The sequence below is a fragment of the Rhamphochromis longiceps genome, linkage group LG15 (assembly GCF_057381845.1).
Source record: "Rhamphochromis longiceps isolate RC_006_pf linkage group LG15, R_longiceps_female_GT1.1, whole genome shotgun sequence".
Taxonomy (NCBI): domain Eukaryota; kingdom Metazoa; phylum Chordata; class Actinopteri; order Cichliformes; family Cichlidae; genus Rhamphochromis; species Rhamphochromis longiceps.
Genome location: NC_140571.1, coordinates 12,760,353 through 12,787,849, shown reverse-complemented (window position 1 = coordinate 12,787,849; position 27,497 = coordinate 12,760,353). Strand labels below are relative to the sequence as shown.

General features: G+C 41.3%; 1 protein-coding gene across 3 annotated transcripts in view; it reads left to right on the top strand.

Annotated features, from left to right (window-relative positions):
• The first annotated feature begins 1,008 nt into the window (after positions 1-1,008).
• tulp4a (TUB like protein 4a) overlaps positions 1,009-27,497 on the top strand; it is a 29,456-nt gene continuing 2,967 nt past the window's right edge. The window contains exons 1-13 of one of the 3 annotated variants that reach the window (XM_085381553.1): positions 1,009-1,074; positions 2,343-3,294; positions 14,362-14,490; positions 16,058-16,219; positions 16,663-16,843; positions 19,785-19,892; positions 20,074-20,240; positions 21,528-21,752; positions 21,884-22,118; positions 22,957-23,101; positions 23,509-23,680; positions 23,851-23,944; positions 24,059-27,420. In XM_085381553.1, the coding sequence (XP_085237679.1) occupies positions 3,043-3,294; positions 14,362-14,490; positions 16,058-16,219; positions 16,663-16,843; positions 19,785-19,892; positions 20,074-20,240; positions 21,528-21,752; positions 21,884-22,118; positions 22,957-23,101; positions 23,509-23,680; positions 23,851-23,944; positions 24,059-27,420 (5,232 nt within the window). In that variant the 5' untranslated portion in view covers positions 1,009-1,074; positions 2,343-3,042. Of the gene's footprint in view, positions 1,075-1,141; positions 1,164-2,342; positions 3,295-14,361; positions 14,491-16,057; positions 16,220-16,662; positions 16,844-19,784; positions 19,893-20,073; positions 20,241-21,527; positions 21,753-21,883; positions 22,119-22,956; positions 23,102-23,508; positions 23,681-23,850; positions 23,945-24,058; positions 27,421-27,497 lie in introns of those variants that run through there. The other 2 variants (XM_085381555.1, XM_085381554.1) reach the window with 2 other exon arrangements.

Sequence of the window (27,497 nt, the reverse complement as noted above, 5' to 3'; positions counted from 1 at the left end):
TGCCCCCTTGTGTCCTGGAGGATAAATGAGGTGAGCACTAACGAGCTAGTGATGAGTACCAAGTATCCAGTCTACAGTCCCATCGAAACCTTTCATGGTCATAAAACTGAGAATGAAAGACTAAGATTGGATGTATTATATTCAAATATATTTTCATATTCACATTTACAAGTCATATGAATAACAATGTAGTCTGCACTTGACTATCGTGACATTATTTATGCATGCTTATGATGCTTCATCTACCTTGTAGCTTCCTGATTCTGTCACAGTGATTTTTGTCACAGGTGATTCTTCTCTTGATCATCACCATATCTTATTTGAAAAAGTGGAGTCAGTCAGTAATGTAGAATCAGAATCAGAATCAGAATCAGAAAGGGGTTTATTGCCAAATGTTGAGCAGGTTTACAACATGTATGATCTTTCTTTACAAGGTTCAACTGCAAAGGCTGCCTGTTAACCTCTGGTCACTGATTTAATTTAAATGCAGTATCTGCAAAGTCACTGGGCATTTTAACATTAGATCTCATTCATACTTTTAAATACTTTTCTGCCTATAAACGGAATGAGCAAAAACAAACAAACAAACAAACAAACAAACAAACAAACAAACAAACAAACAAACAAACAAACAAACAAACAAACAAACCCAAAACCTAAACAATTACTTTGGCACATTTGTTTTCTTAATTTGTGATCATGTATAATATGTTGTTTTATTACACATTTATACACACCCACATTTGTATTTGACCTAAAATATGCTTCACATTATTGTGAAAAAAACAATGCAATGGAGGCTGCTTATACAGTTGCTGTATGCGTGTACTTAATATACTTAATACAGGTATATTTAATGTAGATACTTAGATGCATTCTTCTCCAAATTTGTGGGAACCTAGTTTTGAAAGGTAAACTGTTATTGGATTGACTGTTATTTGATTAAGGTGCTATTGATATGAACAATTTTAATTGGTCTGAATCACGTGCCTGTCACGTGACCCAGCAGTAGGGGCCCAGCAGTGTACAGTAGCAGGCTGCAGGCAGAGGAAGAAGCAGCGGTACGGATCCAAGGTAGGCACTCCACTGACCGCTGATGTTTCTCTGGCTTTGTTGGACTCATGGTTTATATTGTTTAGCCACTTTGTCACTACACCGCCGAGGTGTGTGGTTTTTTTTTCTCAACAGATGTGTCCTAATATTAAATAACTATTGCCATAAATCGTTTGCTAATGTGCTAACCGTAGCCTGCTAGCGAGTGCCAGCGGCGGGTGGACGGAGCCAGCCTGGCGCTGATAGCTGACCGCTTAGCCGGTTAGCTGTCTCCGGTTGTTGTTCATGGAGAAGAAGAAAAAGAAGAATCGTGACAGACAGCGTTAGTTACCCGCATTCCCCAGCATCTCGGATGGATTAGCGTTACAGCCCAGCGCCAGACTCTTGAAGGGAGGAAAGATTAATCCCGCGACTGGAATGTTTTGATGATCAGTGGAGACCACAGAGCTCTCGGTCTGGATCCAGGTTCTGGCTAGCTATTGCTAATAGGCAGGCAGCTTATGGTGATCGATGTTTTTGGCTAATTTTCCAACGTTTTACGGGCTTAAACAGTGATTATTTGGTTGTCAATAACCATTGTATCTTTCTTATGTTATTTTTACGAATTGGCGTGGTTTAATGGCAGATGGCTTTTTCGAGAGGCACCTATTATCATGGCCACTGGTTTAGATTTAGTGATACTGGAAATGGTGGGGAAATCTCGGGATCTTGTAATCACCGCTGACTTAATCTTAATGTCGAGTATATTTCCAAACAGCCATTCTCATTCAGCTATTCTTTGTTGGGCTTGATTTTTATTGTCTCTGTATTAATAAATAACGTCCCGTTGTGCCTCTTCGGTCTGTCTTGTCTGTCTGACCTGCCCGGGTTCATTTTAAAGCTGTTATTCTTTTATTTGTTCTTACCTCTCTGTTACGGTCTTTGTTGTTTACCTTTCGTCTATTTTGTTTTTTAAACGTTTGGCCGCGAGAGGCCGCCTTACTACAGCTTTGTAGCCTAATTAAATGAAAGCTAAAATGATACCTGGCTCCTATAAATTATTAAGCGGGTAGTTAAATGCCCTTCCGCTGAACAGGATAGTCCTCAAAGTAAAATTGCTGCTCGAAGAGTAAAGGCAATTTTTAGCCCAGCGCATTAATATTTAAATTAACGGCAGTGGGCAGCAAGTGAGCGCTTTTCCACAGCTTGTGTTGTGACACAATTCTCTTGATTTCTTAAATACATTTTTATTTTATTTTTCATGTTTTTCTATGTTATATATAAACGTCGTTTTGTGTATTACCCAACAGTGCTCTATGGAATCCCCGAGGCCGGTTGAAAAGGCGGGCAGGCTGACGTAATGACGTTACCGGGAGAAGCGGCTCTCCTGTGGGCTGTCAGCTGATGGAGAGGAGTCCCTGCTTCTCCTCTCTCAGACACAAACTGGGATCAGATGAGGAGGATGTGGAGCACAGAAAGGAGACAATGATGATACTTGGAATGAATACCTGCCTGTTTTATAAGTTTACAAGATAAGGCGCGTTTTTGTTTTTTCTTTTTTGGGGGGTTGATGCTTGTTTTGCTCAGCTGATAGGAGTCTCAACTTTACCCTGGTGGATATCTAAATATATTTTTAGGCACTTTCATTTGGTGCCTTCTCTCCGAAACAGCACGTACTTGGTAGCATCACATCAAAAATGACCTGAGTGCCTTTTTTTGTGTGTGTGCCACCTCATTTGGCTACATAACATCATTAATCCAGCAATGCTAAAATCCACTTGTTTTTTGACCTCACCTGTGCTTTCTGGGGAAAGTTTTTATTGATCGCCTTTAGTCACTATTCCAGATCCCCAAGTAAAAGCACCAGTACTATGCACCGTTGTCGCTGTCTCATTTCTGACACGGAACTGGTAACCTCAAAGGAGGAGACGTGCTGATAACAGTAGTTGTCCTCTCCGAAGAACCTCCCTAAGGGCACTTTTTATTCTGGGAGTGTAGAGAGCTGCAGGCATGTTCGCTGCTGTGGAGCATGGCCCACTCCTGTCCAGTGACTCCAACATCTTATGTCTGTCCTGGAAGGGCAGGGTGCCCAAGAGTGAGAAGGAGAAGCCGGTATGCAGAAAGCGTTACTATGAAGAGGGCTGGCTTGCCACCGGGAACAGCCGAGGAGTGGTTGGGGTTACGTTTACATCCAGCCACTGCAGACGAGACCGGCCCACCCCACAGAGAGTAAACTTTAACCTCAGAGGGCATAATAGTGAGGTAAGAGGTTCAAGTGCAATTGTTTTTGAATAGGACTGTTAAGATGTCTATGTTAATGCTTCATCAAACAGTCTTTGAAGCTCTTAAAGGCCACAGTCGTGTTTTGGAAGCTGTTTTAAAATGTCTTATAATCAAAAATGTATCTCAGGAATATTTAATTAGTAAATCTTCTATTTATTTATTTTTCCCACAACTTCACGCTACTCTGATATTTCTTCCTCTTCAGTTAAACTTAATAAAGCAAATTTTCAAAATCATTATTTTTAAGTGTTTAAAGCAGTATTTGAGAAGTTTCAGTAAAAGTAGACTAGTTGATCCCCTTAGAAAAGGCTGCTTAGTCCAACTTATTTTAGCTCGTGAGCCACATACAGTTATATTTGTGGGTTGTATGGAGCTCAAGTGGGTCGAACCAGTAAAATCACTACATTAAAAAACAAAAACAAAAAAAGACACCTCTTCACATTGTGGGAGGCTGAGGGTTTTGTGTTTTCCTGCAGTGGTTGATATTCATTAACCGTAAGTTGCCAGTTAGATCAACTTTTTGGTTGCAGTCAAGATATGTATACAAGATATGCATGCTCTTCCTAGTCAATACATTCTGTTACTCCAGACAGGCTTTATTCCTATCCCTCAGTATAGTAATAACCCTCAAAGATTCCCACAAAGAATGCATTGAGGCAATTTAGTTGAACCAAAAAGACTGGATGACTGTCTGAGTCAAATGTCCCAGCAATATTAAATACTAATAAGGATTTTTTTTCTCACACACACAGGACAAGTGGAGATTGAACACAGGTTGCGTTTTCTATTTAGTGGGTTTAGCTGTTTGGAGTGAGGTGCAGTGTCAGCACTCTCCAAGGCAGCTGAGGGGAGAGTGGATGAATCCCTACACGGTGTGACTGAAGCACAGCAGTAATGCCATTTAACTCTGACCACTTAAACATTCAGCTGTTATCTATATAGTCTATCTAAATAATAAGAAAAACATTTACACCAGATGTTTTTGATATTTCTGATAATCTCATTTGATGTCTGCATCTTCCTTTTCTGCACTCACGGAGTTTGGCACTGCACTATTCATTTGTGCCCACAATTTATTTCACACTTAACTCTCAGATTGCTTGCTTTTAGGATGTACATGTTTTTATTTTATTTTTTATTTATTTATTTATTTTTTGATCAAGATTTGCACATTTTTACTCTTTGACCTCATTCCAGCGCTAGTAATGAGTAGTAAAGGTCCTCTCCAGTTCCACGCTTCCACGTTCCACGCTTTGATATAAAGCAGTAAATAAATGCTTTGGGCGATGTGGAATCCATCACTCACGCACTCTATGCATAATTTGGGGTTTCTGACATTGGTGGAAATTACGCTGCTTAATGAATTCTGTCAAGTTGTGACAGATCGGTTCACTCACTTGAGTCATTTCTCATCTCAGTTGTGATGAAGAGAGGGCAGATTGCAATACATATTATAATACAAAAGAAATGACCCCCAGGAGCACGCTATATACGCTGTACTTGTTTGTTTTTTTTACTTTGCATTCCTTGCACCACTTGACTTTTTTTAATTTTATTTTTTTTACTGTCTTTCAAATTAAACTTGCAGCATTGCATTTACATATGTATTAATGTGTATTTATTTATTATCACCTTTTATTTAAAGAGGTTCATTCTTGTCAGTGCATTTGCCATAACCCTTTGTCTATAAAAGCTGCTCTTTCAGCATCAAATGCCGTTAGTCCCCTGACAGTCCTGTCCTTTAAACGTCAGCTTTGTCATTGAGAACTTGTCATTGCTGGTGACGAGTGTCCTTTCATACAAATTGGCTCAAGTCATGTTAAGAAAAGCACACGGACACAGAAATGGAATATGAACTCATCCTATAGGAGTTTAGTCCTGCCAAGATCAATACTCGTGTCAGCATCTTTAAATTTGGCCATTATTCCTGTTGATGTATAGACCTCAGTGTTCAGTGATCTTCCTAATGTAAGTGAGCGTCTGAATGGATGTGTGTTTTGGACTTGTCCCAATATGGGCATTGTAGTAAAGTAAAAGACGGATCTTAAGCTGTCAGACATCTGATAAGAAGAGGGCATGTGGATAATGGACTGTAGTGTGTGGCAGTGCCAGTGCCTGGGGTACCCTTGGATTACACCTGAGTTTACCTATAGTACAGACCTTGGCACTGCAAGCTACTTGAATTAAAAGCATCTTATGATGTGGAGAAGCTCCCCTATTGTCTTGCTGCAGCACTTTTTTTTTTCTAAGTCTGTTGTGATGTTCAGGTACTGAAAAGGTTTTCTGGGTCCTGTAATAATCCCAGTAAACATATGTCCTCCTCCACCTGCTTCACTCCCTTCCAACCAGCTTGAGAAATAATTACAACATAGCAGCTTCAAAAGGAGCAAGGTGAAAAGTGGGATCCTTTTGTTGTAACTCACAGCCACCTTTTCACAGAGGCATACCAATTTGTTTTCTGTTGAGCCATTTTTTTTATGGTGCTTGGTTGCTTAGTAAAAATGCTAATAACTATATGTGACTGTTTAGACAGCCTACAAAAGTAAAGCTTGAACATTTCAGCAGGGGTTATTAAGCATTTTGTTCCCAAGTCACATCTGTATTCATATCTGTGGAAAATGGCTTCCGTGCAATCATTCTAGGCACTTTGATAACACATTTGCAGCATCTGGAGCTTTCAAGGATCCTACTTTAAAAAAACAAACCAAATCAATTAATGTATTTTTTGGTTTGCAGTAAGCTTCATCAGCATATAGGTTCCCTCCATCACCTTATTGGACACAAATTCCAACCAGCTTTCTTCCTGCTTTCTGCCTTGGAGTCGTGTTTGGTTTCCAAGTGCCCCTTTAGTTTGTTTGGCTCCACGTTAACATGGCAGATAATGCACTTGATTAGAGGGCTGTTGACAAGATCCCCTTTTTCATATTTAAGAAAAAACCCTGACTTCCAGTACATGACAACTGACTTGCCAGCATTTAGAAGTTTAGACTGGTTTCAACTGGTTTTCACGCTTCGTTATCCTCACACTTATATATATATATATATATATATATATATATATATATATATATATATATATATATATATATATATATATATATATATATATATATATATATATATATATATATATGTATATATGTGTATATGTATATATGTGTATATGTATATATGTGTATATGTATATATGTATATATATGTATATGTATATGTATATATATGTATATGTATATGTATATATATATATATATGTATATGTATATGTATATATATATATGTATATATATATGTATATGTGTATATATATATATATATATATATATGTATATATATATATATATATATATTATTTTCAAAAGTGGTGGATTTGTACTCTGTTTTGATTATAACAGCAAAAGCCTAGATTGATTTAAACCCATTCAAAGATGAAAATGAATGCCCTTGTTCTAATGGACTTGGGTGGCTTAATATACAGGCATGTATGGCAGCAATAGGGGTGTACCATTTCTTTTCAGTATCATAAACATAAATCATCTATGTTCATCCATCTGCTTTCTTCTGTGTGTCGGTGTCGCGATGGCAGCAGTCAGACCTTGCGCCCCTTAGCTGCCTCCTCCAGCTCTTCAGTGGGGACACGATGCATTACCAAGCCAGCTGAGAGGTGTAATTTCAGTGTGTCCTGGATCTGCCCTGGGGTATCCTCCCAGTTGGACATGCCCAAAACGCCTCACCTTGGAGGCACTCATGAGACATCCAGGTCTCCTCAACTGGTACAATTCAATAGGGAGAAGTTGTGACACTTCTATTTAAAATAATGGTGAAAAAAGCAGAATTTGCCCTTGAATGTTCTGATATTATTTTTATCTAGTTATTTTAAGAGAACGCTAACCTTTAGCAGCAGCTGTGTCAGCTCCACCACTCAAAAATAAGGCTGAAAATAGATAAAAGTGCTACATTTTACATCTTTTTAGACAACTGTATTTGTGATGGTGAAAAATAATCCCTCTGGGCTTGTGTGAAAATAGATCAATGCTTCTCTTGACGATCTAATGCTTTTATCCCCCCCCCTTCTTCTCCTGGTACAGTGCATTCAGATGCTGAGCAGAGCGAGCAGCTAATCACTAGGCGTCCATTCATTCTCCATGAGAGCTGAACATCAGAGACAGGCTTGACAATGACTGTCAGCATGTTGACAAGAAAATGTTGGCCACAGCAGAGGTTTTGGGCAAATTGTCTGTCAGTGTCCTGTCATCTGCCAGCTGTGATAGTTGTCTTACGCTAGAATCATATGTGCTTAGCTGTGCGAGGAAGTTTTAAGTCTTGCATTGAGGCAGTTCCGTGTTTTGTTTTTTAACTCAAAGTATAATAGGGAATATTTAAAGTGACTAATGTTAGTCATAAGAATGTAATATATCCTAAACAATAAATTTTATGATTATTGATATCTACTGATTGTTGACTGCAGAAACTTGTTTCAAACCTCTGAACTATTCACAAGAGACTTATGGGTGTATTCTTGCCCAAACATAGGAGTCCCACCTCTTAGTTTCCCCTTGATAACAGGTGTAGACTTTTCTCTGGGGGAAAAAGTCCAACAGAGACAGAAGACACCATGACACAATCATTTGTTTACCACACTGAGCTCAGAGTGCAACGTCTGTAACTTATGTACTGATCCATACACTGATTTGTATCTGAGCAGTTGTTCCATGCTCTGGGAGTACACTATAGCAGTGCTTGGTGGTTATTTATTTGACACTTTACGCAAATGTTGAAGAAGCTATATGGAGGCATTAACCATGTATAGTTTATGTCCTGGCCAGATTGAGCTGGTTTGCGGGCCATATTCTTGCTCTTATGTGTTCTAGTTTGTCTGTGCATTGTTGTTCTGCTGGTACAGATTTTGATTGATCAACTTGGGTAAATCAATCCATTTGATTAGGCCCAGCAGTATTTGTATGTTCCTTCACTTTCTTGCATTTTCGCTCTGTGTCACATTTTCATGTGTTAAAAATTCCTCCCTGCCAAAGCCTCATAAATAAACTAGTTTATATTGCTGTTGAGGGCCTGTGGAAGAATTAACACCTCTTTTTAGATGAGCAGGAAGGATTCTGTTATTCAGTGTTTTTCTAACACTTCTGTTAAGACTTAAATGGGAACCTCACAACTTTACAACAGCTTTATTTTTGTCAGTAACTACAAGCTATAGTGTTTCCTGGTCTTGTCTCTTCCTCCTTTCATAATCACCTTCCCTGTGCTGGTCGCTACCTGACTTTATGGAGTGTGTCTTCTTCTGCTCTCTCCTTATGTGACCTCTTGACATTGAAAGGCCAGCTCAGGTTTGCCAAGTTTCACTGAATTAAAATGGTCCCTCCAAATGTGCTTAGTGGAAATGGCTTTAGTGCGCTAATCCATCCTTGGAGAGGACTTGTTGCGTAACGACTGTTTCCTCAGATCCAGGTGTACTTTTCTGTTCACTACAAATTTTCCAGCGTGGCCTGTGCAGTTCATCTTCAGCAATATTTGTAGTGAAGGATCAGACAGACAGACAGACGCAAAGTTTCGTACACTTGTCTTTGCAGAATAATAGAGCCTTATTCTGTCCTTCTGAATAACTAGGTAGGCTAAAAGATATTATACACTGTTTATATTATGTATGCTAGTTTATTAAAGCTCCTTATTACAAAAAATTTAACAGCCTATAGCAGCCTTTACCAAACGTAAGAGTGTCACAGCTCTGTTGGAAATCTGAAAACCTTCAGCCCCCACAAAAACTTGAATCACAGTAGTATTTTGTTCTGTTTTCGGGGATTCATTTTGATCCTTGTCAAATAAATGAAGAATAACACTTAAAATATAGCCTTTGTTTTATAAGGTATGATCACTTTAAAAATGTGAATATTTAAGCATAAATATTCAGTTCATTTTTCTTTGGTTTTAATTGTTTGCAGCTTGCAGTTCATTGACGCTGGCTCACACTTAGGGACTCGTCTCTCATTCAGTCATTCACCACGTTAGTAGATACACCAACAGGACAGAATAAAATCCAGTAAACTGGACTTTTACACCTTTGTAAATGTTCTGCTTTGTCTGTGTTTGTGTTATTTGTGGATTTATTGCATTAAATCCAGTCCTATTTAGTGTCTGATCTTACTCAACATTATTACCAAATTTGTCTGCATGAAATGAGATGCATGATTATCAGACTTTAAGGCCTCAAAACTACACAATGTAGAAACACCCCCAAAGAAGGAGGGTGGGTGTATCATTTAATCTCTCTGGCCCATGGAAATTAAGGCCTTTTAGTACTTGTTCAAACCTATTGTGAGGTGCCTGCAACTGGATATTTTTTGTGCCTGTTTTGGTCACTATTTTCCTTTTTATTATTCTGCCGATTGAGGAACACCAGTGGTGTGAGGGACTCTGGTATCACTCAGATTACTTATTTTCTATTATTCAATGCAGTTTCCCTAACGGTACTTTCAGGAGTCTTTACAGCACACATTAATAATAATTGTAAATGCTATTAACTTATTATTATTTATTAAGGTTTTATTACACACCTGACTTGCACATAATGAGCTCAGATTCTACCTCTTTTGATGGATTTGCAAATCACTCCTGCTAATTCTTGCCTTTGTGTCAGCACAGCACAGAGCTTTTCTTTAACTGATATTGATATCTGATTTTCTAGTCTTGGTGGGCGGGGATCGGTCCATCAGGGACTCCGCTCCTGCCCACCGCCAGGCACACATTGTACCTGGTGCCTCCTGGAGGTGGTGGGCCTGCAGGAGGATGGGCCCATGTCCCTTTTTCGGGCTGTGCCCGGCCGGGCCCCATGGACTAAGGCCTGACCACCAGACACAGGCCCGGGCACCCTCCCCGGGCCTGTCTCCAGGACGGGGCCCTGGTAATCCTATTCCGGGCAGGGTGAACTGTTCCCTTGATCCTGCACCCAGGACCAATTTGCCATGGGAGACCCTACCAGAAAAGGGGTTAACTCTACGAAACCGAACCTGCTTTTGATTGTCGTGACCATTTGCGAATAAGGGAACTGCCAAAAGTAGCTTCTCCTAGTTCTTTTTCCTCTCTCCATCCTCGATGAGCTCTGTGTTACCCATAAGTCAACTCTTCATCTGGAAGGAAAAGAGGGAAATCATAGACCTGGATGGTGCTCTTATCTTGGATGCATGAAAAAAGTAAAATAATGACTAAGTGTAATATATTAAGGCTCTCCCTTTCCTCAAACGTTTTGCAGAGACAAAGTTATTTGTGCATCAGACATGCATTGTCATGGACTTGCACTCACACCTTCACCACTATGGCATTTCGCTGTCATAGTGTCCCCTCAGTTGTGCTGACACCAGTGCCTCCTGAAGCTGTTGCTTGGTTTGATTTACTCTTCTCAGCGAAGTTGCTGTGGTCAGTTATGCTCCCTTTCCTAAAAGCATATCTGTACTTAAAAGGCATGGGATGACCATCAGCTACAATGGACCATCTATGTCTGCACAGGAAGAATTCTGGTGCAATATTAAGCCCTCAAAATGCTTTGGATGTAATTTTCACGCAACCATCTCACATATATCTGACACAACAGTAATGGGCAGCGTAACCACTTGTGTTTAGAGAAATGCATTTATGCACCAAACTCTGACTGGTCCAGTGATTGTATTTGGCTCTTAATGCTCCCAAAACTGATCCCAAAACCATCCAGATGAGCAGCATAGCAGTTATAGAAATGATCTCCATCCGAATTAACTCTAGTATTAGTTACACTTTCCACATTGCATGCTTACATGAAAAATTTCTGTAGATTGGATAAACTCTTCTGCCTGAACCAGCTAGCCAACTAATAAAATCATAGTTTCTCTTCCACTGCATCCTACAGGCTGGTCCAGACTTCCCTGCAAAGCCACTGTACTACAAGGGCCCAAACTGCACATGTATCCTCCAAACAGACAAGAGAGTAGTCTAACAACTATCCTTACTTGGTGTCTCCAGCTGTCCTTGCACAAGTCACCAAAGGAGTATGCACACCTAAAAATGCACATCGCATGGCGATTTGAGGTCACTGGGTATGCTTGTTCAGTTGCCAACAGGAGGCTGAGGGTTGGTCAGTACAATACTAGTACAGAGGAAGAACAGCAATGTCAAAAAGTCAGTTGCAGGCATGGACACTAATTTGTTTCCCATCTTGAATTAACAACTAGTCAATGTTAATGTCTTTGTTTACTTTGGGGGAAAATATCCATGTGATTGGAATGTTTTAAAGGGGTGTTGTGATTAAGATCCAATCAAGAAGTGTCTGCGTCACAGCTTTAAAAACAATCTGTTTCTATCTCATCAGACTAAAACTCAATCCCAGAGCTTTTAGTTGAATATGGGATCAGCAGCCTTTCAGAGAGTCTCTGATTTAGGGGTCCTAGAATACTGCAAGAGTGTAAAAACAGCCCTGATTGTAGTAGATATAGAGCTATTATGTATTTTTGAAACAAAAACTTGTAGGTGTTCTCTACATGATGATGCTAAAGCCTTTGAGTGATATATATATATATATATATATATATATATATATATATATATATATATATATATATATATATATATATATATATATTTTTTTTTTTTTTTACATGTCATTCCAAAGTTCTTTAATATCTCTCTGAGCTTATTGGCGCTGATTACTGTCTGTTTGAGCATATAATGCACTGTAATTAAAGAAGTTTTTTTAACTGTATGTGTTTGCACATGTTGATGTGCCTTTCCTGTGACACCTCAGGCTCCTCGTGGTCCTGCAGCTCCCAACGCTTATCCTGTCTGTCTCTATGTGATGTCTGATCTCCCTGATCGCTGCATCACATGAGGTGCTCAGCTGTCCCCCCTCGCAGGATGGCTCACCAGCTCACACTAATCTCCACACTGAGCTAAATTTACAGACAAACAGTTTATTCTCACCTCTGTGGGGCTGTGAGTGGGAACACACGTGAGACACAGCATGTGTAAATCCAATGCTAATTTATCCTTTTATGTTTTCCTTTGACCCTGCTTTGTAGTTGCATGAATGCTGTTAGCTTTATGCAAACTAGAGCTCATGCCTAATCTAAAGCCACAAGTCTCCTCCAGTTGGGACTGAATTATGTTGTATAATACCACGTGGAAAATCCCTTTTGATCGCCAGAGGTTGCAGACAGTGCATAGATGGAGGAACACCACAAATCTGTGTTTTTTTTTCCCCCCCCAATGAGATCCTTGTAATGTGTTATCTTTGACAATACTGGTGCAGAAGCCTATTAGTTTTGCACCCAGTGAATGCTGCTGCATGAATGATTGCTGTGCCAGAATGATAGATGGCAGGCTAGTTTTAATGGTCTGTGAATGCGGACATCTCAGAATGATGTGGAGACCTTCAGCTGTAGACCTGCAATAGGATGACTGTCATTGCTACAAAGACACAGAGGAAAAGGACAAACTAGAACATGCAAAATCTGGCTAAGAGGACACTTTAATGATGCATAGCAGGGACAGGACATTGATTAAAAACTACTATCTGCTCATTAAGCTTTAGGGCCATGCCTTGTATATTCATATAAATTGACTGATTTGACTTCCAGACTAATAAGTGTGACAAACAGGGTATTACTCAATAAGAAATAATTGATAAATATTGTGATGTTCCCTTGTGCATTTTATATCTTTTTTCCTGGGTTTGTAAAAAAAAAAAATATATATTTTTTTCAAAACAATTGGAGCTGCTGAGCCTCACTCATTAAATATATGCCCTGACTACATGATGTTGCTCCAATAATCTTTTTTCCTGAAGCCTGATCATCCTAATTTTTTTTTTTTTCCAATGCCTAAAATGCTGCTTGAAAAGTCCATAGACTATAGCAAGATACTGTTTGAGGAAAGTTTTGTGATTAATGATCATTTGTGTTAGATGAATTCTTAAAGAAGTTCTTAATTAATAACCTGTAAGTCAGCATTAATGGCATTAGTGCAAGAAGATAATAAAGTATTCAAGCAAGTGTAAGTATGATTGATTGTTTCTTTTCTTGATGGAATATAAAATGGGGACGCACAGTTAATAGCATCTGTTTCATTGATGGATGGAACTGTGAGTGTGTTGCACAGAGGTAAGGAAGTGTTGTTTAAGGGTTGGCAGCATTACTGGCTTATCCAACTCAGACCCGCTGATCTATTGGACTTGCAGTCAGAGAGCTTGAGCACCACTAAAACCCTGCTCGGTGCTGCGTGTGTGAACGTGTACGACCCACGTGCTTCACTTAGCGAGAGCAGAGCGGCTCCCTTCTTAGGATTACTCCTCCGGGGAATAGGCTGAGTCACGCTACAGAACAGAAGACAAATGGAGACACGAAGAGAGGAGGGGGCAGGATGGAGAGTGTGATGGGCACCTTTTAAGATGGGTGACAGAAACGTGTTATGAAGAGTGTTTTGTATACTGTGCTCCTGCAGCTCATACCCAAGCAAATTACAATCAGTCTTTACAGTACTAAACTCAGGGCAAACGGAGAGACATATGTTTGTGTCAACCTGTAAGACTCCTCTTTTATTATTTTCCTGTATACATCTCTTTTCTTCCATAAACGCAAAAATGCTGTAATGTCCCATTTTGAAATGTGCCATTCAGTTATAAGGTGACATTATAACTGAATCTCTCTGTCTGTAATATTCAAGATATTAGCGGCTCCTTTGTGACTTTTTCAAAATGAGGTTAACCCACTTTTTGAGTTATTTCCATCTTTCTTGATGCTAAATTTAGTTCATTGAAATGTGGGAACTTGGATTTTAGGCATTCAGCTGATTCTAGAGTATAATGTCTTAATTAAAGGCACTTTGTTGTTTTTCTCATGTTATCTGTAGGTAAGTTGACACAGAGCCATGGCTAAATTCACTGTCAGTGAAGGAGTGAATTAGTACATTTTCTTATGTCTTGTAAAATAATGGCTGTCAAAGGACACTGAACAGTCTTTCTGATAATTTTATCTGATTGTTTGTTTGTGTTTTTTACCTCACCTCTGCTTTCAGGTGGTATTGGTGCGTTGGAATGAGCCTTTCCAGAAACTGGCCACATGTGACACAGATGGAGGCATTTTTGTTTGGATCCAGTATGAGGGCCGCTGGTCTGTGGAGCTCGTCAATGACCGAGGAGCTCAGGTGAGAGACACAAGTAGACAAAATGTAAATCGGTCCTTTTAACTAGTTTTAAAAAATTGTAAGAAATTATTGTGTAAATAATGGGTAAAACTATATGATAGAGTTAATGGAAGCAAAGCAAGCAGTGATAATATAAAGCAATATAATGTCATTGCAATAAACCTGTAATACTTAAAGTTACAGTGTGTAAAACCCCGCCACTAGATGTCAGTAGATTTGAAATCGCACTCGACTGAGTTGTCTTTTTTAACCCCCTCCAATTCAAATGCATAATTATAGCTACGGTGGCTGCTGTAGGACAAACAACTCTGGCCACAGTTCATCTATAGTGAGTGTAGGCTGTTAAGCCGCTGTTTACCTCAGGTATTTATTGGTGCCCATTTCTGTTTACACTGGAGGAGGCTGTAAAACTTTGCGATACCGAGTTGAGTCGTTAGGAATGTCTTGAACTTTTCTGTTGGCGCTGTTGTTTTTGCTGGTGTTCGTCAGTGTTAGTCAAACTTTCTGCAATGACAGAGGGCGTATATAATCAGAGCGAAAGTGTGATTGTTAGGACACTCAAGTGTAACATTAGCTGGCATAATATTAGGTCATAAGCAGATGTTGTTGTTATTGTTGTTGGTCAGCTGTCTGGACATGTGAGGCTTGCATTTCTATTCTGCTAAGAAAAAATAAATGTGACAATATTGAGAATAAATAAGCGTATTTGTGCATGCTTATGTGTGAGGAGGGGAGGAGGAAGTGGTTAAAGTGACAATGAGGGGGGGAGAAAGAGCAGCAGTGGTGGTGGAGATGATGAGAAAGAGAATATAAAAATATTTATGTCCAAATGTTAAATGGTGGCCACATATATAAAAAGTGATTAGGTGGAACAGCAATGTCCATTTTGGCCACTGTATTGAAAATGGTGGGGCAACATGGCCGCTCACAAACTAGTGTTAAATGGATTTATTATAAATGTATGAAATTGAGTTTGTTGGAAGAAGTAATTACACGCTAATCAATGTATATTTGTTATTTTTTAAATCATTTTTATCAAACCTCAAGTGGTTTTATGTGTTTTTACTGATGCTGCACATTAATTAAAAATTAAGCCTGCCAAGCAAACATAGGTAGGTAGGCCACATCGATCAAACATTGTCATCATTCCTTGAGCTAAGACTTGACACATGTTGACAGCATCTTTTGTGATTACTTGAGTTATTATTGGAGATGACAATCTGAACAATAGCCACACTTTTATATGGTCTGTGCTTTTTAAAATGCCATCGCTGCTCTGCTTTTGTCTGAGAGGTTAAAGTTTTTTTTATATACATTATTTGAGTTGAGGGACACTGTTTTGTCATAATTAGTCTCTAGATCAATTGCATTTGAATAGAAGCAGAGCTTCAAATTTGGAACCAGAATATTTTAGAATTCTTCCTAAAAAATGATTTAAATTAAAAATATAAATCATTTACAGAATCATAAGCTGCTGCTGATTCTGTGTGCAACAGCTGAGGTATATACTATTTATTTATTTTATCTTTTTTAAATAACTCTAACATTTCTTATCTGTCCCTTCTAGGTGAGTGACTTTACCTGGTCCCATGATGGGACCCAGGCTCTTATCTCCTATCGTGATGGCTTCGTCCTGGTGGGCTCTGTCAGTGGGCAAAGACACTGGTCCTCTGAGATCAACCTGGAAAGCCACATTACCTGTGGTATCTGGACCCCAGATGATCAGCAGGTAACACACTATACAGATTTTGAACATAGGATATGTTCACCTGGCACTTACCCAGTCTTCTAATGCAAGTAGAAGTAGAAATGTTAGGTTGCCATTTGCCACTTGTAGACAGAAACCCTGAGAGCTGAATCTGTGAGTGACAGCAAGCTTCCACTGTCTTGAATGTGTTGTTGTCTTTGTAAGGCTATATTTTTGTTTTCATGCCGTTAAACTGTCAGCACAGGTTGGATGTCAGCAGACTTTCAGTCCGTGTATGTGTAACTGTCCTTGTTTATCACCATCAACCCATTTATGTCCATTTCTCGCAGTTTTTTTCTCTGTGATATGCATTTGTTTTGTTTTTCTTTCTTGCTGTTGTCTCATTTTTCTCTCCTCTTTCAAGTGTGAGTCTTTGTTCTTGTGTCAGTGTCCACATTAATATTGTTTTTTTGCACTTGCGCCAGGTGTTGTTTGGTACTGCAGATGGACAGGTGATAGTGATGGACTGCCATGGGCGCATGCTGGCCCATATACTGCTGCATGAGTCAGACGGTATTGTCAGCATGTCGTGGAACTACCCCAGCTTCCTGGTAGAGGACAGCAGTGAGAGCGACACAGATTCTGATGACTACCCCCCACCACAAGGTATTCTACTCAAAACTTCTTCTTCTACCTTCTGATCAAGAAACATACATTAAAACCAAATGTACCTGGTTAATTTCCTGCCTGATTCTCTCTGTGACACATCACATCTTTCAAAGAATAATAAACCTTTATTTAGTCACACTATTTGTCTCAAAATTTAATTAATTGAGTAGAAGTACATCTTCTTGCTTTGCCTCAACAAGAAGATCTCTATAGGGAGATATCTTACTCAGCTATGCAAGTTATCATTGCTAGCAGTCTTTAAACATGGTTTGCAAGACAAGTTTATCTAAAGCAAGAACCAACACCTAAAAAGGAGCAATGAGTCCCAAGAAGACCCAACATTCAGTATTGTCTGAATCATTGCTTGGAGAAATGTTCAGTTTGGAAACTGGCAGAAAGGCAAGGATGACAGCCAGGTCGAAATCCACTTCAGCAGGGCCACAGGTAGAATAAGCCTTCAGGTCCAGCAGTAAACCATCATTTATGCAAGCTAGAGCCCACTAAAGTAAGCTCTTACTTTATCATAGGTTTGTTCATATGAGGGTGAGCTAGGGGTCATACATACTCTGTATAAATGACCAATAAATATACTTAGATGTCACCCATTGGTTGGTTGAGTCCTCTGTTATGAAACCTCAAGCTTCATAATGGGACTCAAAATTTTTCAGGGAAAATCTGGATCTGACTGACAAACCAAGCGACACTGCATGCTCAGGCTGAAGTCACATGTCAAACAATGGGCCCACCCTAAAGGTTTTTCTGCTTTGTCCTCATTTTGTGCTCCATTTGGGACTGTAATTGACAGAACCCCATGCTGAATAAATGGTGACCCCATGTTTACTAGGGATCAGAGTCGAGAACCGGTTCCTGGGAGTACCGGGAATCAATAAGATTCTCTGTAAGAGAATCACTAATGAATCGAATCGATAATTGATATTGATAATGGAATGCACTGACATCACTTTCCAGAAGTTATGTTTTATATACAGTCTGTGCTTCGGATACCAAAAGTGGACCACTTCTCCAAAACCCCTGTAGGTATTTTCATATAAAAACAGATTTCTGCACCTGCATCTCCAAAACAAGTGAAACTGATGGTTTAATATATCCTTGTTGCAGTGCACAGCTTGACATTGCTTGACAAATGGCAGTAATTTTGCCAGTGGCACTGATTGGCTAATCATTAGCCTTCCTGTTGCGTACATTGGACTGATTGCCTTTTAATCAAGAAACCGCCACTTCATGTCACCAAGCCAGACAAATCAGTCAACTGTGGAGTGAACAAATTCAAATGTCTGGAAGTAGCCAGGTCACAAGCACTTCTGCAACCCATGCTTCAGTCTTGTCTCCTTAAATGGACCTCTGTGACCCAAAGTAGCTTTAAAAAAAATAGTTCTTGGCTTTTCTCAACATGTATAAGTGTGTTCGGTAAAAGCATTTAAACTACAGCTGTATGCTGCTGGTCCAGTGTAAGCTGTTTAACGAAGCATAAGAAGCACAAGCCAACTAAAAAACAGTTTTCCACTGGGACAGAAAATATCTAGTGCATTGGGATGTAAGCTGTCTGTCAAGGGAATTGTTGCATCTGGTCAGCCTCCTCTCCTGCTGATTTCCGTGTGCACACCAGCCAGCGTAACAAACTGTAGAGAAAAAGAGGCAAAAGAAACAAAACAGGAACCAATAAAAATTAGCTTAATTAGTCCCAGTTGCTAGGGATATATTGGTGAGGGTCTATCCTCCTCCCAGTGGTCTATTAAATTTTTTTTCCCCTCCTTCTTTCACCACAGGCCAGGCTGAAAACTGCTTACCTAAGCTGGAACACAGATCAGGCCCTAACTCACTAATTAAACCATTCAATATGAATTGATTGGCCCCAGTAGAAATGATCTCTTGAGTCAACAACTTGAGTGACGCACAAGGCTTGTCAAATCTTTGTCATGATACATGATGATAACCCATTATCATCGCACAGCACAGTACACTGCAGTTACAGCCCCATTTTGTATCTGATTTAAAGCAACACCTATTTAAAATCCTATCTGTGGGGATGTTGCAACAACAAAGCAGAAGTGGACATTTTATTTATGGTACTATTTGGGTCATTGCAGGATTACATTAAAGTACGGAGTCAAGGATATTTCAATGAAGATGTATGAGTGCTCTCTGAAGGTGTGTTATTTATAGTAATGTTAAAAATTGGTATATACTCTTGAATAATGTCCCTAAATGTCAGATGATTCAAACTGAAGTACCTTACAGTTCTGTTTTTGAACTAGTTTGTTCTGTCACTTAACGTTTTGTTTCAGTCGTTTTTGCACTTGTTTTTGATGTGAGGCTAAATTCTAGTAGTGGGTAGAAAGTTGGTTAAAGGAAAGCTGTTGTGTTGTATTATTGGAAGCTACTGAGAGCACAGACTTGTATATTTTTCACACGTTCCCCACTGATGGGCACAAATTAACATTCTTTTAAAGACCAATGTACAGACTTTAGTGGCGTCTAGTGGTGAGGTCAAAGCTAACAGCTAACACTTTCCAAATCTATCGCGGTTACACCATCCACAACCATTGTTTGGGCTTTCTTTTCTGGCTGACTCTGAAGCTCAATGGGCTCCATGGAAGAGGGCACACTCTTTATGTATATAGAAAATGCTTATTCTAAGCTACAAACACATTATTTATACTTTTAGGCAAATACATACAAATGATAAAAGAAGTGTAGTTCTCCTAAACACGTGTCTATTAAATCTAAAAAGCATTGTGATTGATAGTTCTGATGAACAGAACAGCTGTTCACAATGCCTGGCTAATATGTTTGTGAATGGGTGGATGACTGGATATGTAAAGCGCTTTGGGGTCCTTAGGGACTAGTAAAGCGCTATATAAATACAGGCCATTTACCATTTACCATTTGTGTTTTGTTTTTCTTTCTTTATTCCTAGTGCACAGCCAGAAACCACTGCTGACAGTCAGCTTCACCTCTGGAGACATCAATCTGATGAACAGCTACGACGACCTCTCCCCCATCCTCATCCACACTGCTCTGAAAGGTTTGTGTGCGTTTGTTATTAATTTTGTTAAGTCAGCAGTTCTCTAGCTGCTTTGGCCTTTGCTCGCTTCATTGTGTCCTTCATTCACTTGTGTTAATTCTTTTTTTTAAATGATGTAAAAATGTGTAAAATGATGTTGCCCTTCATAAACGTATGTGTACTACTTTGCTCTGTGTTGTAGATGTGGTGGTCCAGTGGTGCTCACAGGGGGATCTACTAGCAGTGGCAGGGATGGAGAGGACCCTCCTTTCCACTGACACCTCCTGTCCTCCACCCAGCAGGAACGCCATTGTCAAGTTCTACAATGTTCGAGGCGAACACATCTACACACTGGATACACCAGCACAGGTGACTTATGAGTGTCATCCTAGAAAAATAGTTGTTCTTATATTTAGTAATGCAGGTTGTGGTTCGAGTGGCCCTTCAGTTTGCAGAAGGGAGGACTACCATAACCAACTATAGTTTAAGTGAGTCAGTGAGCCGGGGTAGGAACAATATGAGATGGGAAGGCCAGGGCTACTTAATTAGCAGATAGTAATGACACAAGATACTACAGGGTTTGTACGGGTGCTTGAAATCCTTGAAAATGCTTGAAGTCTAATATTGTCTTTTCAAGGTTTGAAAAGTGCTTGAATTTCAGATGTGGTGCTTAAAAGTGCTTGAAACTGTATTTCATTCACCACAAATAACTATCTGACCGAATAGTTTTCTTACCAGATAGAGAAATAAAATGAGTCGCAAAGTCTAAAAGCAAAATTTCTCTGCCTGGGCTGCCTACGACCTCTGCATGTCAGTGTATTTCAATGTGTGACCCCGCCCCTCCCCCGGACAGTCGGGGATGAGTGCACTAACATGCCTGGAGATTGTTGTTTCCATCAAACACTCCTTAAAACGCCAATGGCGGAGTTTGCGCTCTCGAGTCACATGATAGGTGAGTAAATAATTTTCGAGAATGTGTACATAACACGTGCAAATTTTTAAAACTATTCTTATTATTTTGTGCTGGAAAAGCATGAAAATTGACCTTGGAAGTGTTTAAAAAGTGCTTGAATTTGACCCTGAAAAATGCGTATGAACCCTGATAATATTCTTTCCAGGATCACAATGCTTTTTCAAATTCTTCATTCCATATTAAGTGTTGACTCTAACAAAAATTGTCTCGGATTCAATTTCTGGAAACTGTGAAGTGAACTTGACTCGTGAAACAAATGTGAAAGTAGGGGGATGATGAAATGAACATACTATACAGGAAAATGTATCTTTGTTTAAAAACGGAGATGTTAATCATTGATGTATACATGACAATGTTCGTTTTGGAGATTGGCTCACCTGTTAAGGACGTCAGAGGGTACATACATTCATTTTGATCATTATAGTAAGATTTTAAGATTAAAGATTTTCATTTATTTTATTTTACGCGAATAATCAGCCTGCATGACAGACTTCGGTAAACATTCACAGATAATTTCCTTTTGTTTTCGGTTTTTATTGAATGAAATCACTGTTCTCAGGAATCACTCTGAGGATTTCACTCCAGCAAAGAAGTGTTTTGCAGTAATGACATGATTTGCTTTACATTAGCCTTGTGAAAGCATATTATTCATTCTCAGATGTGTCTTCCCCTTCATACTGTAGCGCCCCATCACTACGCTCTGCTGGGGTCACCGGGACTCTCGTCTGTTCTTGGCATCGGGCCCAGTGCTCTATGTCGTGCGAGTTGAGCACCGCGTTGCCACACTGCAGCTGCTGTGCCAGCAGGGCATTGCCACAGCGTTAAAGGAGGAAAAAGACGTTGCCAAGCTCACAATGCCTTCCCGGCTCTGTTCTTACGTCACTGCCGCTTTTGTTCCCACCATCAAGGTAACACAGGCCAGGAGGGGTTTATTTCTATTAAAACCATAAAACACCATGTGAATAGATTTAATAGTGGTTTGGGAAGAGCTGTAATTAGCATAAAAGTTTTTAAACTTAACTGTACTTTACATTTCTAGCCTCCCATCCCAGATCCAAACAACATGAGAGATTTTGTGAGTTATCCGACAGCTGGAAACGAGCGCCTGCACTGCACCATGAAGCGTACGGAGGATAACCCTGAAGTGGGAGGGCCTTGCTATACTCTGTATCTGGAGTACCTAGGAGGTCTGGTCCCTATCCTCAAGGGCCGAAGAATAAGCAAACTTCGGCCTGAGTTTGTTATTATGGATCCCAAGACAGACGGCAAAACAGGTGAGATTAGTTTTTTCATACCTGTAACGTAAAAAGAATAATTTTCCAAAGAAGACCTGAAATGTTTGTTAGCTTCTAAATGCAATAACTACATTTTTATGTTGGTTCTAAAATAAAGAATACAGTAAGATCGTAGAGATAAGAACTAAAAATGTATCTTTGATTCTGAAATTCAAGTAGAACTGCAAAAGATGAACCCCGACACAGTTCTGACATTGTCCAGTAGTTTTCCAGACGTTCTTACTTTGCGAGTTTTAGTCACATAGGGCAGACTGGACCCATGTTAATTAAAAGCTGCTTAATGGGGCCTCTTATGGCCCCTGGGTTGCTCATAAATCAACCCTCTCTCTCCCCACGCAGTGATAAATGAAGCCAGCCATGAAATGGTTCCAGACCATTCACACTTTTATGTTCATCAAATAAATTAGTTTGACCTAAACTGGAGCAGCAGCTGTGCTTTGCAGACTCCTTGTGACTGTGGAAGAGGAGACAAAGTGAGAACGACTGAAGAAATGAATGTTTGAGAAATGGTAGAAAAATGCTTTGATAGGATGATAATGATGGTGATGTTGTGGCAAAGCTATGACAATTCTTGCCTCCGGGTTGCTCAAGTAGATTTGAAAATGCTTCCTGCAGTTTCAACATACCTAAAAAGAATACCAAAAGGCATTCATATTTTATCATTCTTTATCCAGCCCATCTGAAAAAGCAACATTACTAACAGTTGAGCAGTGACTTAACTGAGAGAACAAATGACACGTTGTTTTTGGTTGTATTGATCTGAACATTTCATCAAAAGTAACATCTTAAGTGTCATTTTCATATTTTGTCTCCACAGATGAGATATACAGCAACAGTCTGATATCAGCCATGATTGACAGCTGTAACTGTTCAGACTCCAGCGACATTGAGCTGAGTGATGACTGGGTTGGCAAGAAATCGCCAAAGATATCCAGGGGTAGCAAGTCCCCCAAACTTCCCAGGTAACTAAACCCCGGCTTTGTGTGTACAGGAGCATGTTGCATCAAGCCACTTTGTCTCTTCTGTTTGACACTTGGATCTTTTCAGTGATTTAGGTGAAGCAGACAAGAGGAGATTAGTTCTCTGCAGGTTTTCAGTTTTAAACAAGCGGGAATCAAGTGATCACTGGCATGCTGAAGAGTCTGATACAAGAAGCATTTATATGACAGTGAATTCATTTCAGAAACATGTAAACAGCCACATTAATTCTGTTTAAGATTTTATGGCATTGAAACTAATTTTTTCTGAGTTTTTTTGTTTTAACTGTTAAAATTTATTTGAATGCTCCTTTTCTTTGCTGTTTGCTTTTTGGTTTCTCTGCATGCCTAAACCTTCTTCTTCTTTTTTTTATTTGCCACTTTCTCTGTAGAGACTTAGTTTGTCCCTTTACCAACAGGATCAACATTGATCCCAGAAAATCTCCCAAACTCTCCCGTGCTACGCAGGAGATCTCCAGGTCACCTCGGTTACCCATACGTAAACCCTCAATTGGGTCTCCCAGTCTAACACGGAGGGAATTTCCTCTAGATGACATCACTCAGGTAAACATCAGGTTATCGTAGCTGAGTGAGAAGCTGGTAAGGGATCACGTGCTGCCTGTGTGTGCTGTGAAGCACGACCGATGGATTTTTACATAAAATGTACTGTTGTAAATTTCGGAATGTGTCTAATATATTTATAGAAAAATGCATCGTTTTTTTTTATCTTGCAGCAAAATTACCTTGCTCAGGTCACATCCAATATTTGGGGAACAAAGTTCAAGATAGTGGGGCTGGCTACTTTTTTACCCACCAATCTCGGTGCAGGTAACAAATCAACGTGTTGGATAATTAAACATTAATTCCAGTTAAGTCTAATTTGTCTGTTGTCACTTTTCTTTTCCTAATTTATTTATTTTTATTGTGCCTCTCACTCCTTAGTTATCTACAAGACAAGCCTCCTCCATCTGCAGCCCAGACAGATGACCATCTACCTGCCAGAGGTGCGGAAAATCTCCATGGACTACATCAACCTCCCTGTCTTCAGCCCCAATGTTTTTAGCGAGGATGAAGATGACCTGCCTGTTTCAGGCCCTACTGGCGGTGCTGATGACAACCCACCCTGCACTGTCAACATCCCTATTGCCCCCATCCATAGTCCAGCCCAGGCCATGTCCCCTGCCCAAAGCATTGGTCTGGTCCAGTCACTCCTAGCCAATCAGAATGTTCAGTTGGATGTCCTAACCAATTCCACGGCAACCTCTACTGGAGGGGCTGCTGGTGGGTCAGACCAAAGCCAGGACACCATCTTGACAGCCCAGTACACAGTACCGACCAGGTACTCGAGTCCTGGTCAGGTCATATTTGGGGGACTGGAAGTAGGTCGCCTAGTGGTTGGACCGCCACCTTCTCATCATCCTTCACAACAACAACAACAGCAACAACACCCAAGTCAACATCAACAACAGCAACAACAACAGTCACTTCAACACCACCAACAACAAATTCAGCACCATCAACAGCAACTCCAACAGCAGCAGCAGCAGATGCTCCAGCACCAACACTTACAACAACAGCAGCAGCACATTCAGCAGCAGCTCCAACACATACAGCAGCAGCAGCTCCAGCAGCACATACATCTACAGCAACAGCAACAACTTCAGCAGCAACTGCAGCAACAGCATCAACTGCAGCAACAGCAGCAAATGCACCATCAGCTGCAAGCACAGCAGCAACAGCAGCACCATCAGCTTCAGCAGCTTCAAATTCAAATCCCCGTTTCCTCGATGTCTTCAGGACAGCCTTCGGGTGTACCTCTGCACCAGCTACAACCTGGGGCCTTGCATATCCAGATTCCTCATCAGTCTGCTGATTTAGTGGTTGAGAGAGCAGTAGGGGGCGAGCACGAACACTTACTGAAGATCAAAACTACTCGGTCACCTCCACAGCTGGCTGAGGGTGACACGGTGGTGTTCAGTGCCCCTCTAGAGCTAAGCAAGATGAACCCCCCACCCCCCTACCCTGGGACAGTGGCTGCTGCTGTGGCTGCTGCTGCTGCTGCCTCGGTATCAGCTTCCGCTGCATCTTCCAGTGCTGCGTCTGGATTAGGAGGGGGCGCCAGTGGAACTCCTCCCGCTGGAGACCTTTGCATGAAGAAGGGTGAGTTTCCACTTCATCCTTCAGGCCAGCAACAAGCTCAGTATCCAACACCGCTGGGCTATGAGAGGATAACGACATTTGACAGCAGTGGGAATGTGGAAGAAGTATGTCGTCCTCGAACACGCCTGGTCTGCAATCAGAATGTCTACACGCTCCAAGGACCTGGCAGCTCCGCCACTCTCAGGGTAACCTCGTCTTCATCCTCCTCCTCAACTGACAAGAAGCTGCAGCTGCCCTACACCTCTGCTACCCTGAACAGACTCACTGCACCTCGCTATTCTATACCCAGTGGAGACCCGCCTCCGTACCCTGATTCAGCTAATCAGAACAGCTCTGCTGGCAGGAATCCCGGACAGAGGCTTGACAGCAGTTTGATCCATGCCACCCTCAGGAGGAACAGCCGAGAGGCAGCCCTCAAAGTTTCCCAGATGCTGGAACCACCTAGACCACTCCCTCCCAAGGCGAAAAACAGTACTGCACTAGCAGCCTCGTTCCAGCAGAGGGTGCCAACAGCCTTATACACCTGTAGTCAGTGTAGCAGTGGATCTAGTGTTGGAGGCACTGCCCCAGGGAGTGCTAATGGAATAGCGGGAGGAACTATTATCAGACAAGATTTTCCTCCAGGCAACGGAGCACCGCACAGCACAGTCATTGTTCATTCAAACAGTGCTACTCCTCTGGCCTCCCAGTCCTCTTATAATCTGATGAGTTCACTTGAAGTGTCTGGAGCTGCAGCAGGGGTAAGCGGCAGAGATAGGGCTGATTACGTTAATTCAGCATTCACAGAGGATGAGACACTGAACCAATCATTGAGGCATCTGGCACTAGGAGGAAGTGATGCATCAGGGCTGGTGGTCAAGCGCCCACCTCCCTATCAGTGGGATCCAGCATCCACAGAGGAGGTGTGGGTTCCTCAGGAACGGACAGCGACTTTAAACTCCACTGCCCCCCCTGTACCACACAAACCACCTCCCCTTATTCTTAGCCCAGCTCAGCACTTGGATGTAACCAGGCTGCCTTTTGTCCTTTCTCCAAAGTCCCCCACAAGTCCTAGTGCTGCATCATTCCAAGCTGCTGCTGCTGCAGCAGCTACAGGCTACCAGATCTCGCTCCAGTACCCCCCAGCAACTGCCTATTCTGGAGCCCAGCTCCAACCCATCCCAGGTTCTCCACGCCCCTGCGCCTCACCAAAGGAGGTGGTGGCACCTTTGCCCTTTTCACAACAGGATGCAACCCTAGTGTTACCACCAGGTTATTCTGCAAATCTGGCCAACCTAGCCTGCTGCCCCCTCCCACCTATGTACCCAGGAGGAAGTGCTTGTGCTGGGCTTCCCATTCCTCCCATTGCCCTCCACACACCCTGGGGTACTTACAATTCTTGCCCACCTATGACCAGTCCTGCAGTGCCACTACCACCCAAAGCCTCCCACCTGGCAGTAGACAAAAATGTTCTCTCACCACCACCTCCTCTGCCACCACCACCTCCGCCACCACCAGCAGAGCTGCAGAGCCATGGGGGATTACAAGAGACCATGACAGAGGCTGGGGAGAGTTTTCAGGAGGTGCTCTCCTTGACTGAGAGCCCTGTACCGCAGCGATCGGAGAAGTTCAGTAAGAAGAACCGCAAGCGCGTGGACGGTCGGGCTGAGGAAGCTAATGTGCCGCCACTGGCCGAAGGGAGCAAATCCAAAAAAGAGGGCAGAGCCCTGGGTGATTTCAATTCTCTCATTTCCAGTCCACGGTTGGGAGGAAGAGACAAGAAGAAGATCAAGGGACAGAAGGAGCAACAGTTGAAGGCTAAGAAGCTGAGTAAAGCCACTGCCAATAGTGAGTTCCAAGATAGTTCAGAAAGTGAGCCAGAGCTATTTATCAGTGGGGACGAGCTGCTCAATCAGTGCCAGAGCAGTAAAAAGGGTTGGAAGAGTAAGAGGAACTTGAGGGCTGCCAGTGAGCTGGATGAGATCAAGTGTCGAAAAGCCAATGAGAAGGAGGACAGAGGGCTTGGCAGCCAGGGCTTTGTGTATGTCATGGCCAACAAGCAGCCACTGTGGAATGAAGCCACGCAGGTATACCAGCTGGACTTCGGTGGCCGTGTCACCCAGGAGTCCGCCAAGAACTTTCAGATTGAACTGGAGGGGAGACAGGTGATACTTTTCTTATATAACTTGCAGAAATAATAAGTACACACATTCAACATTTATTGATTTAGAGCATTTCTCCA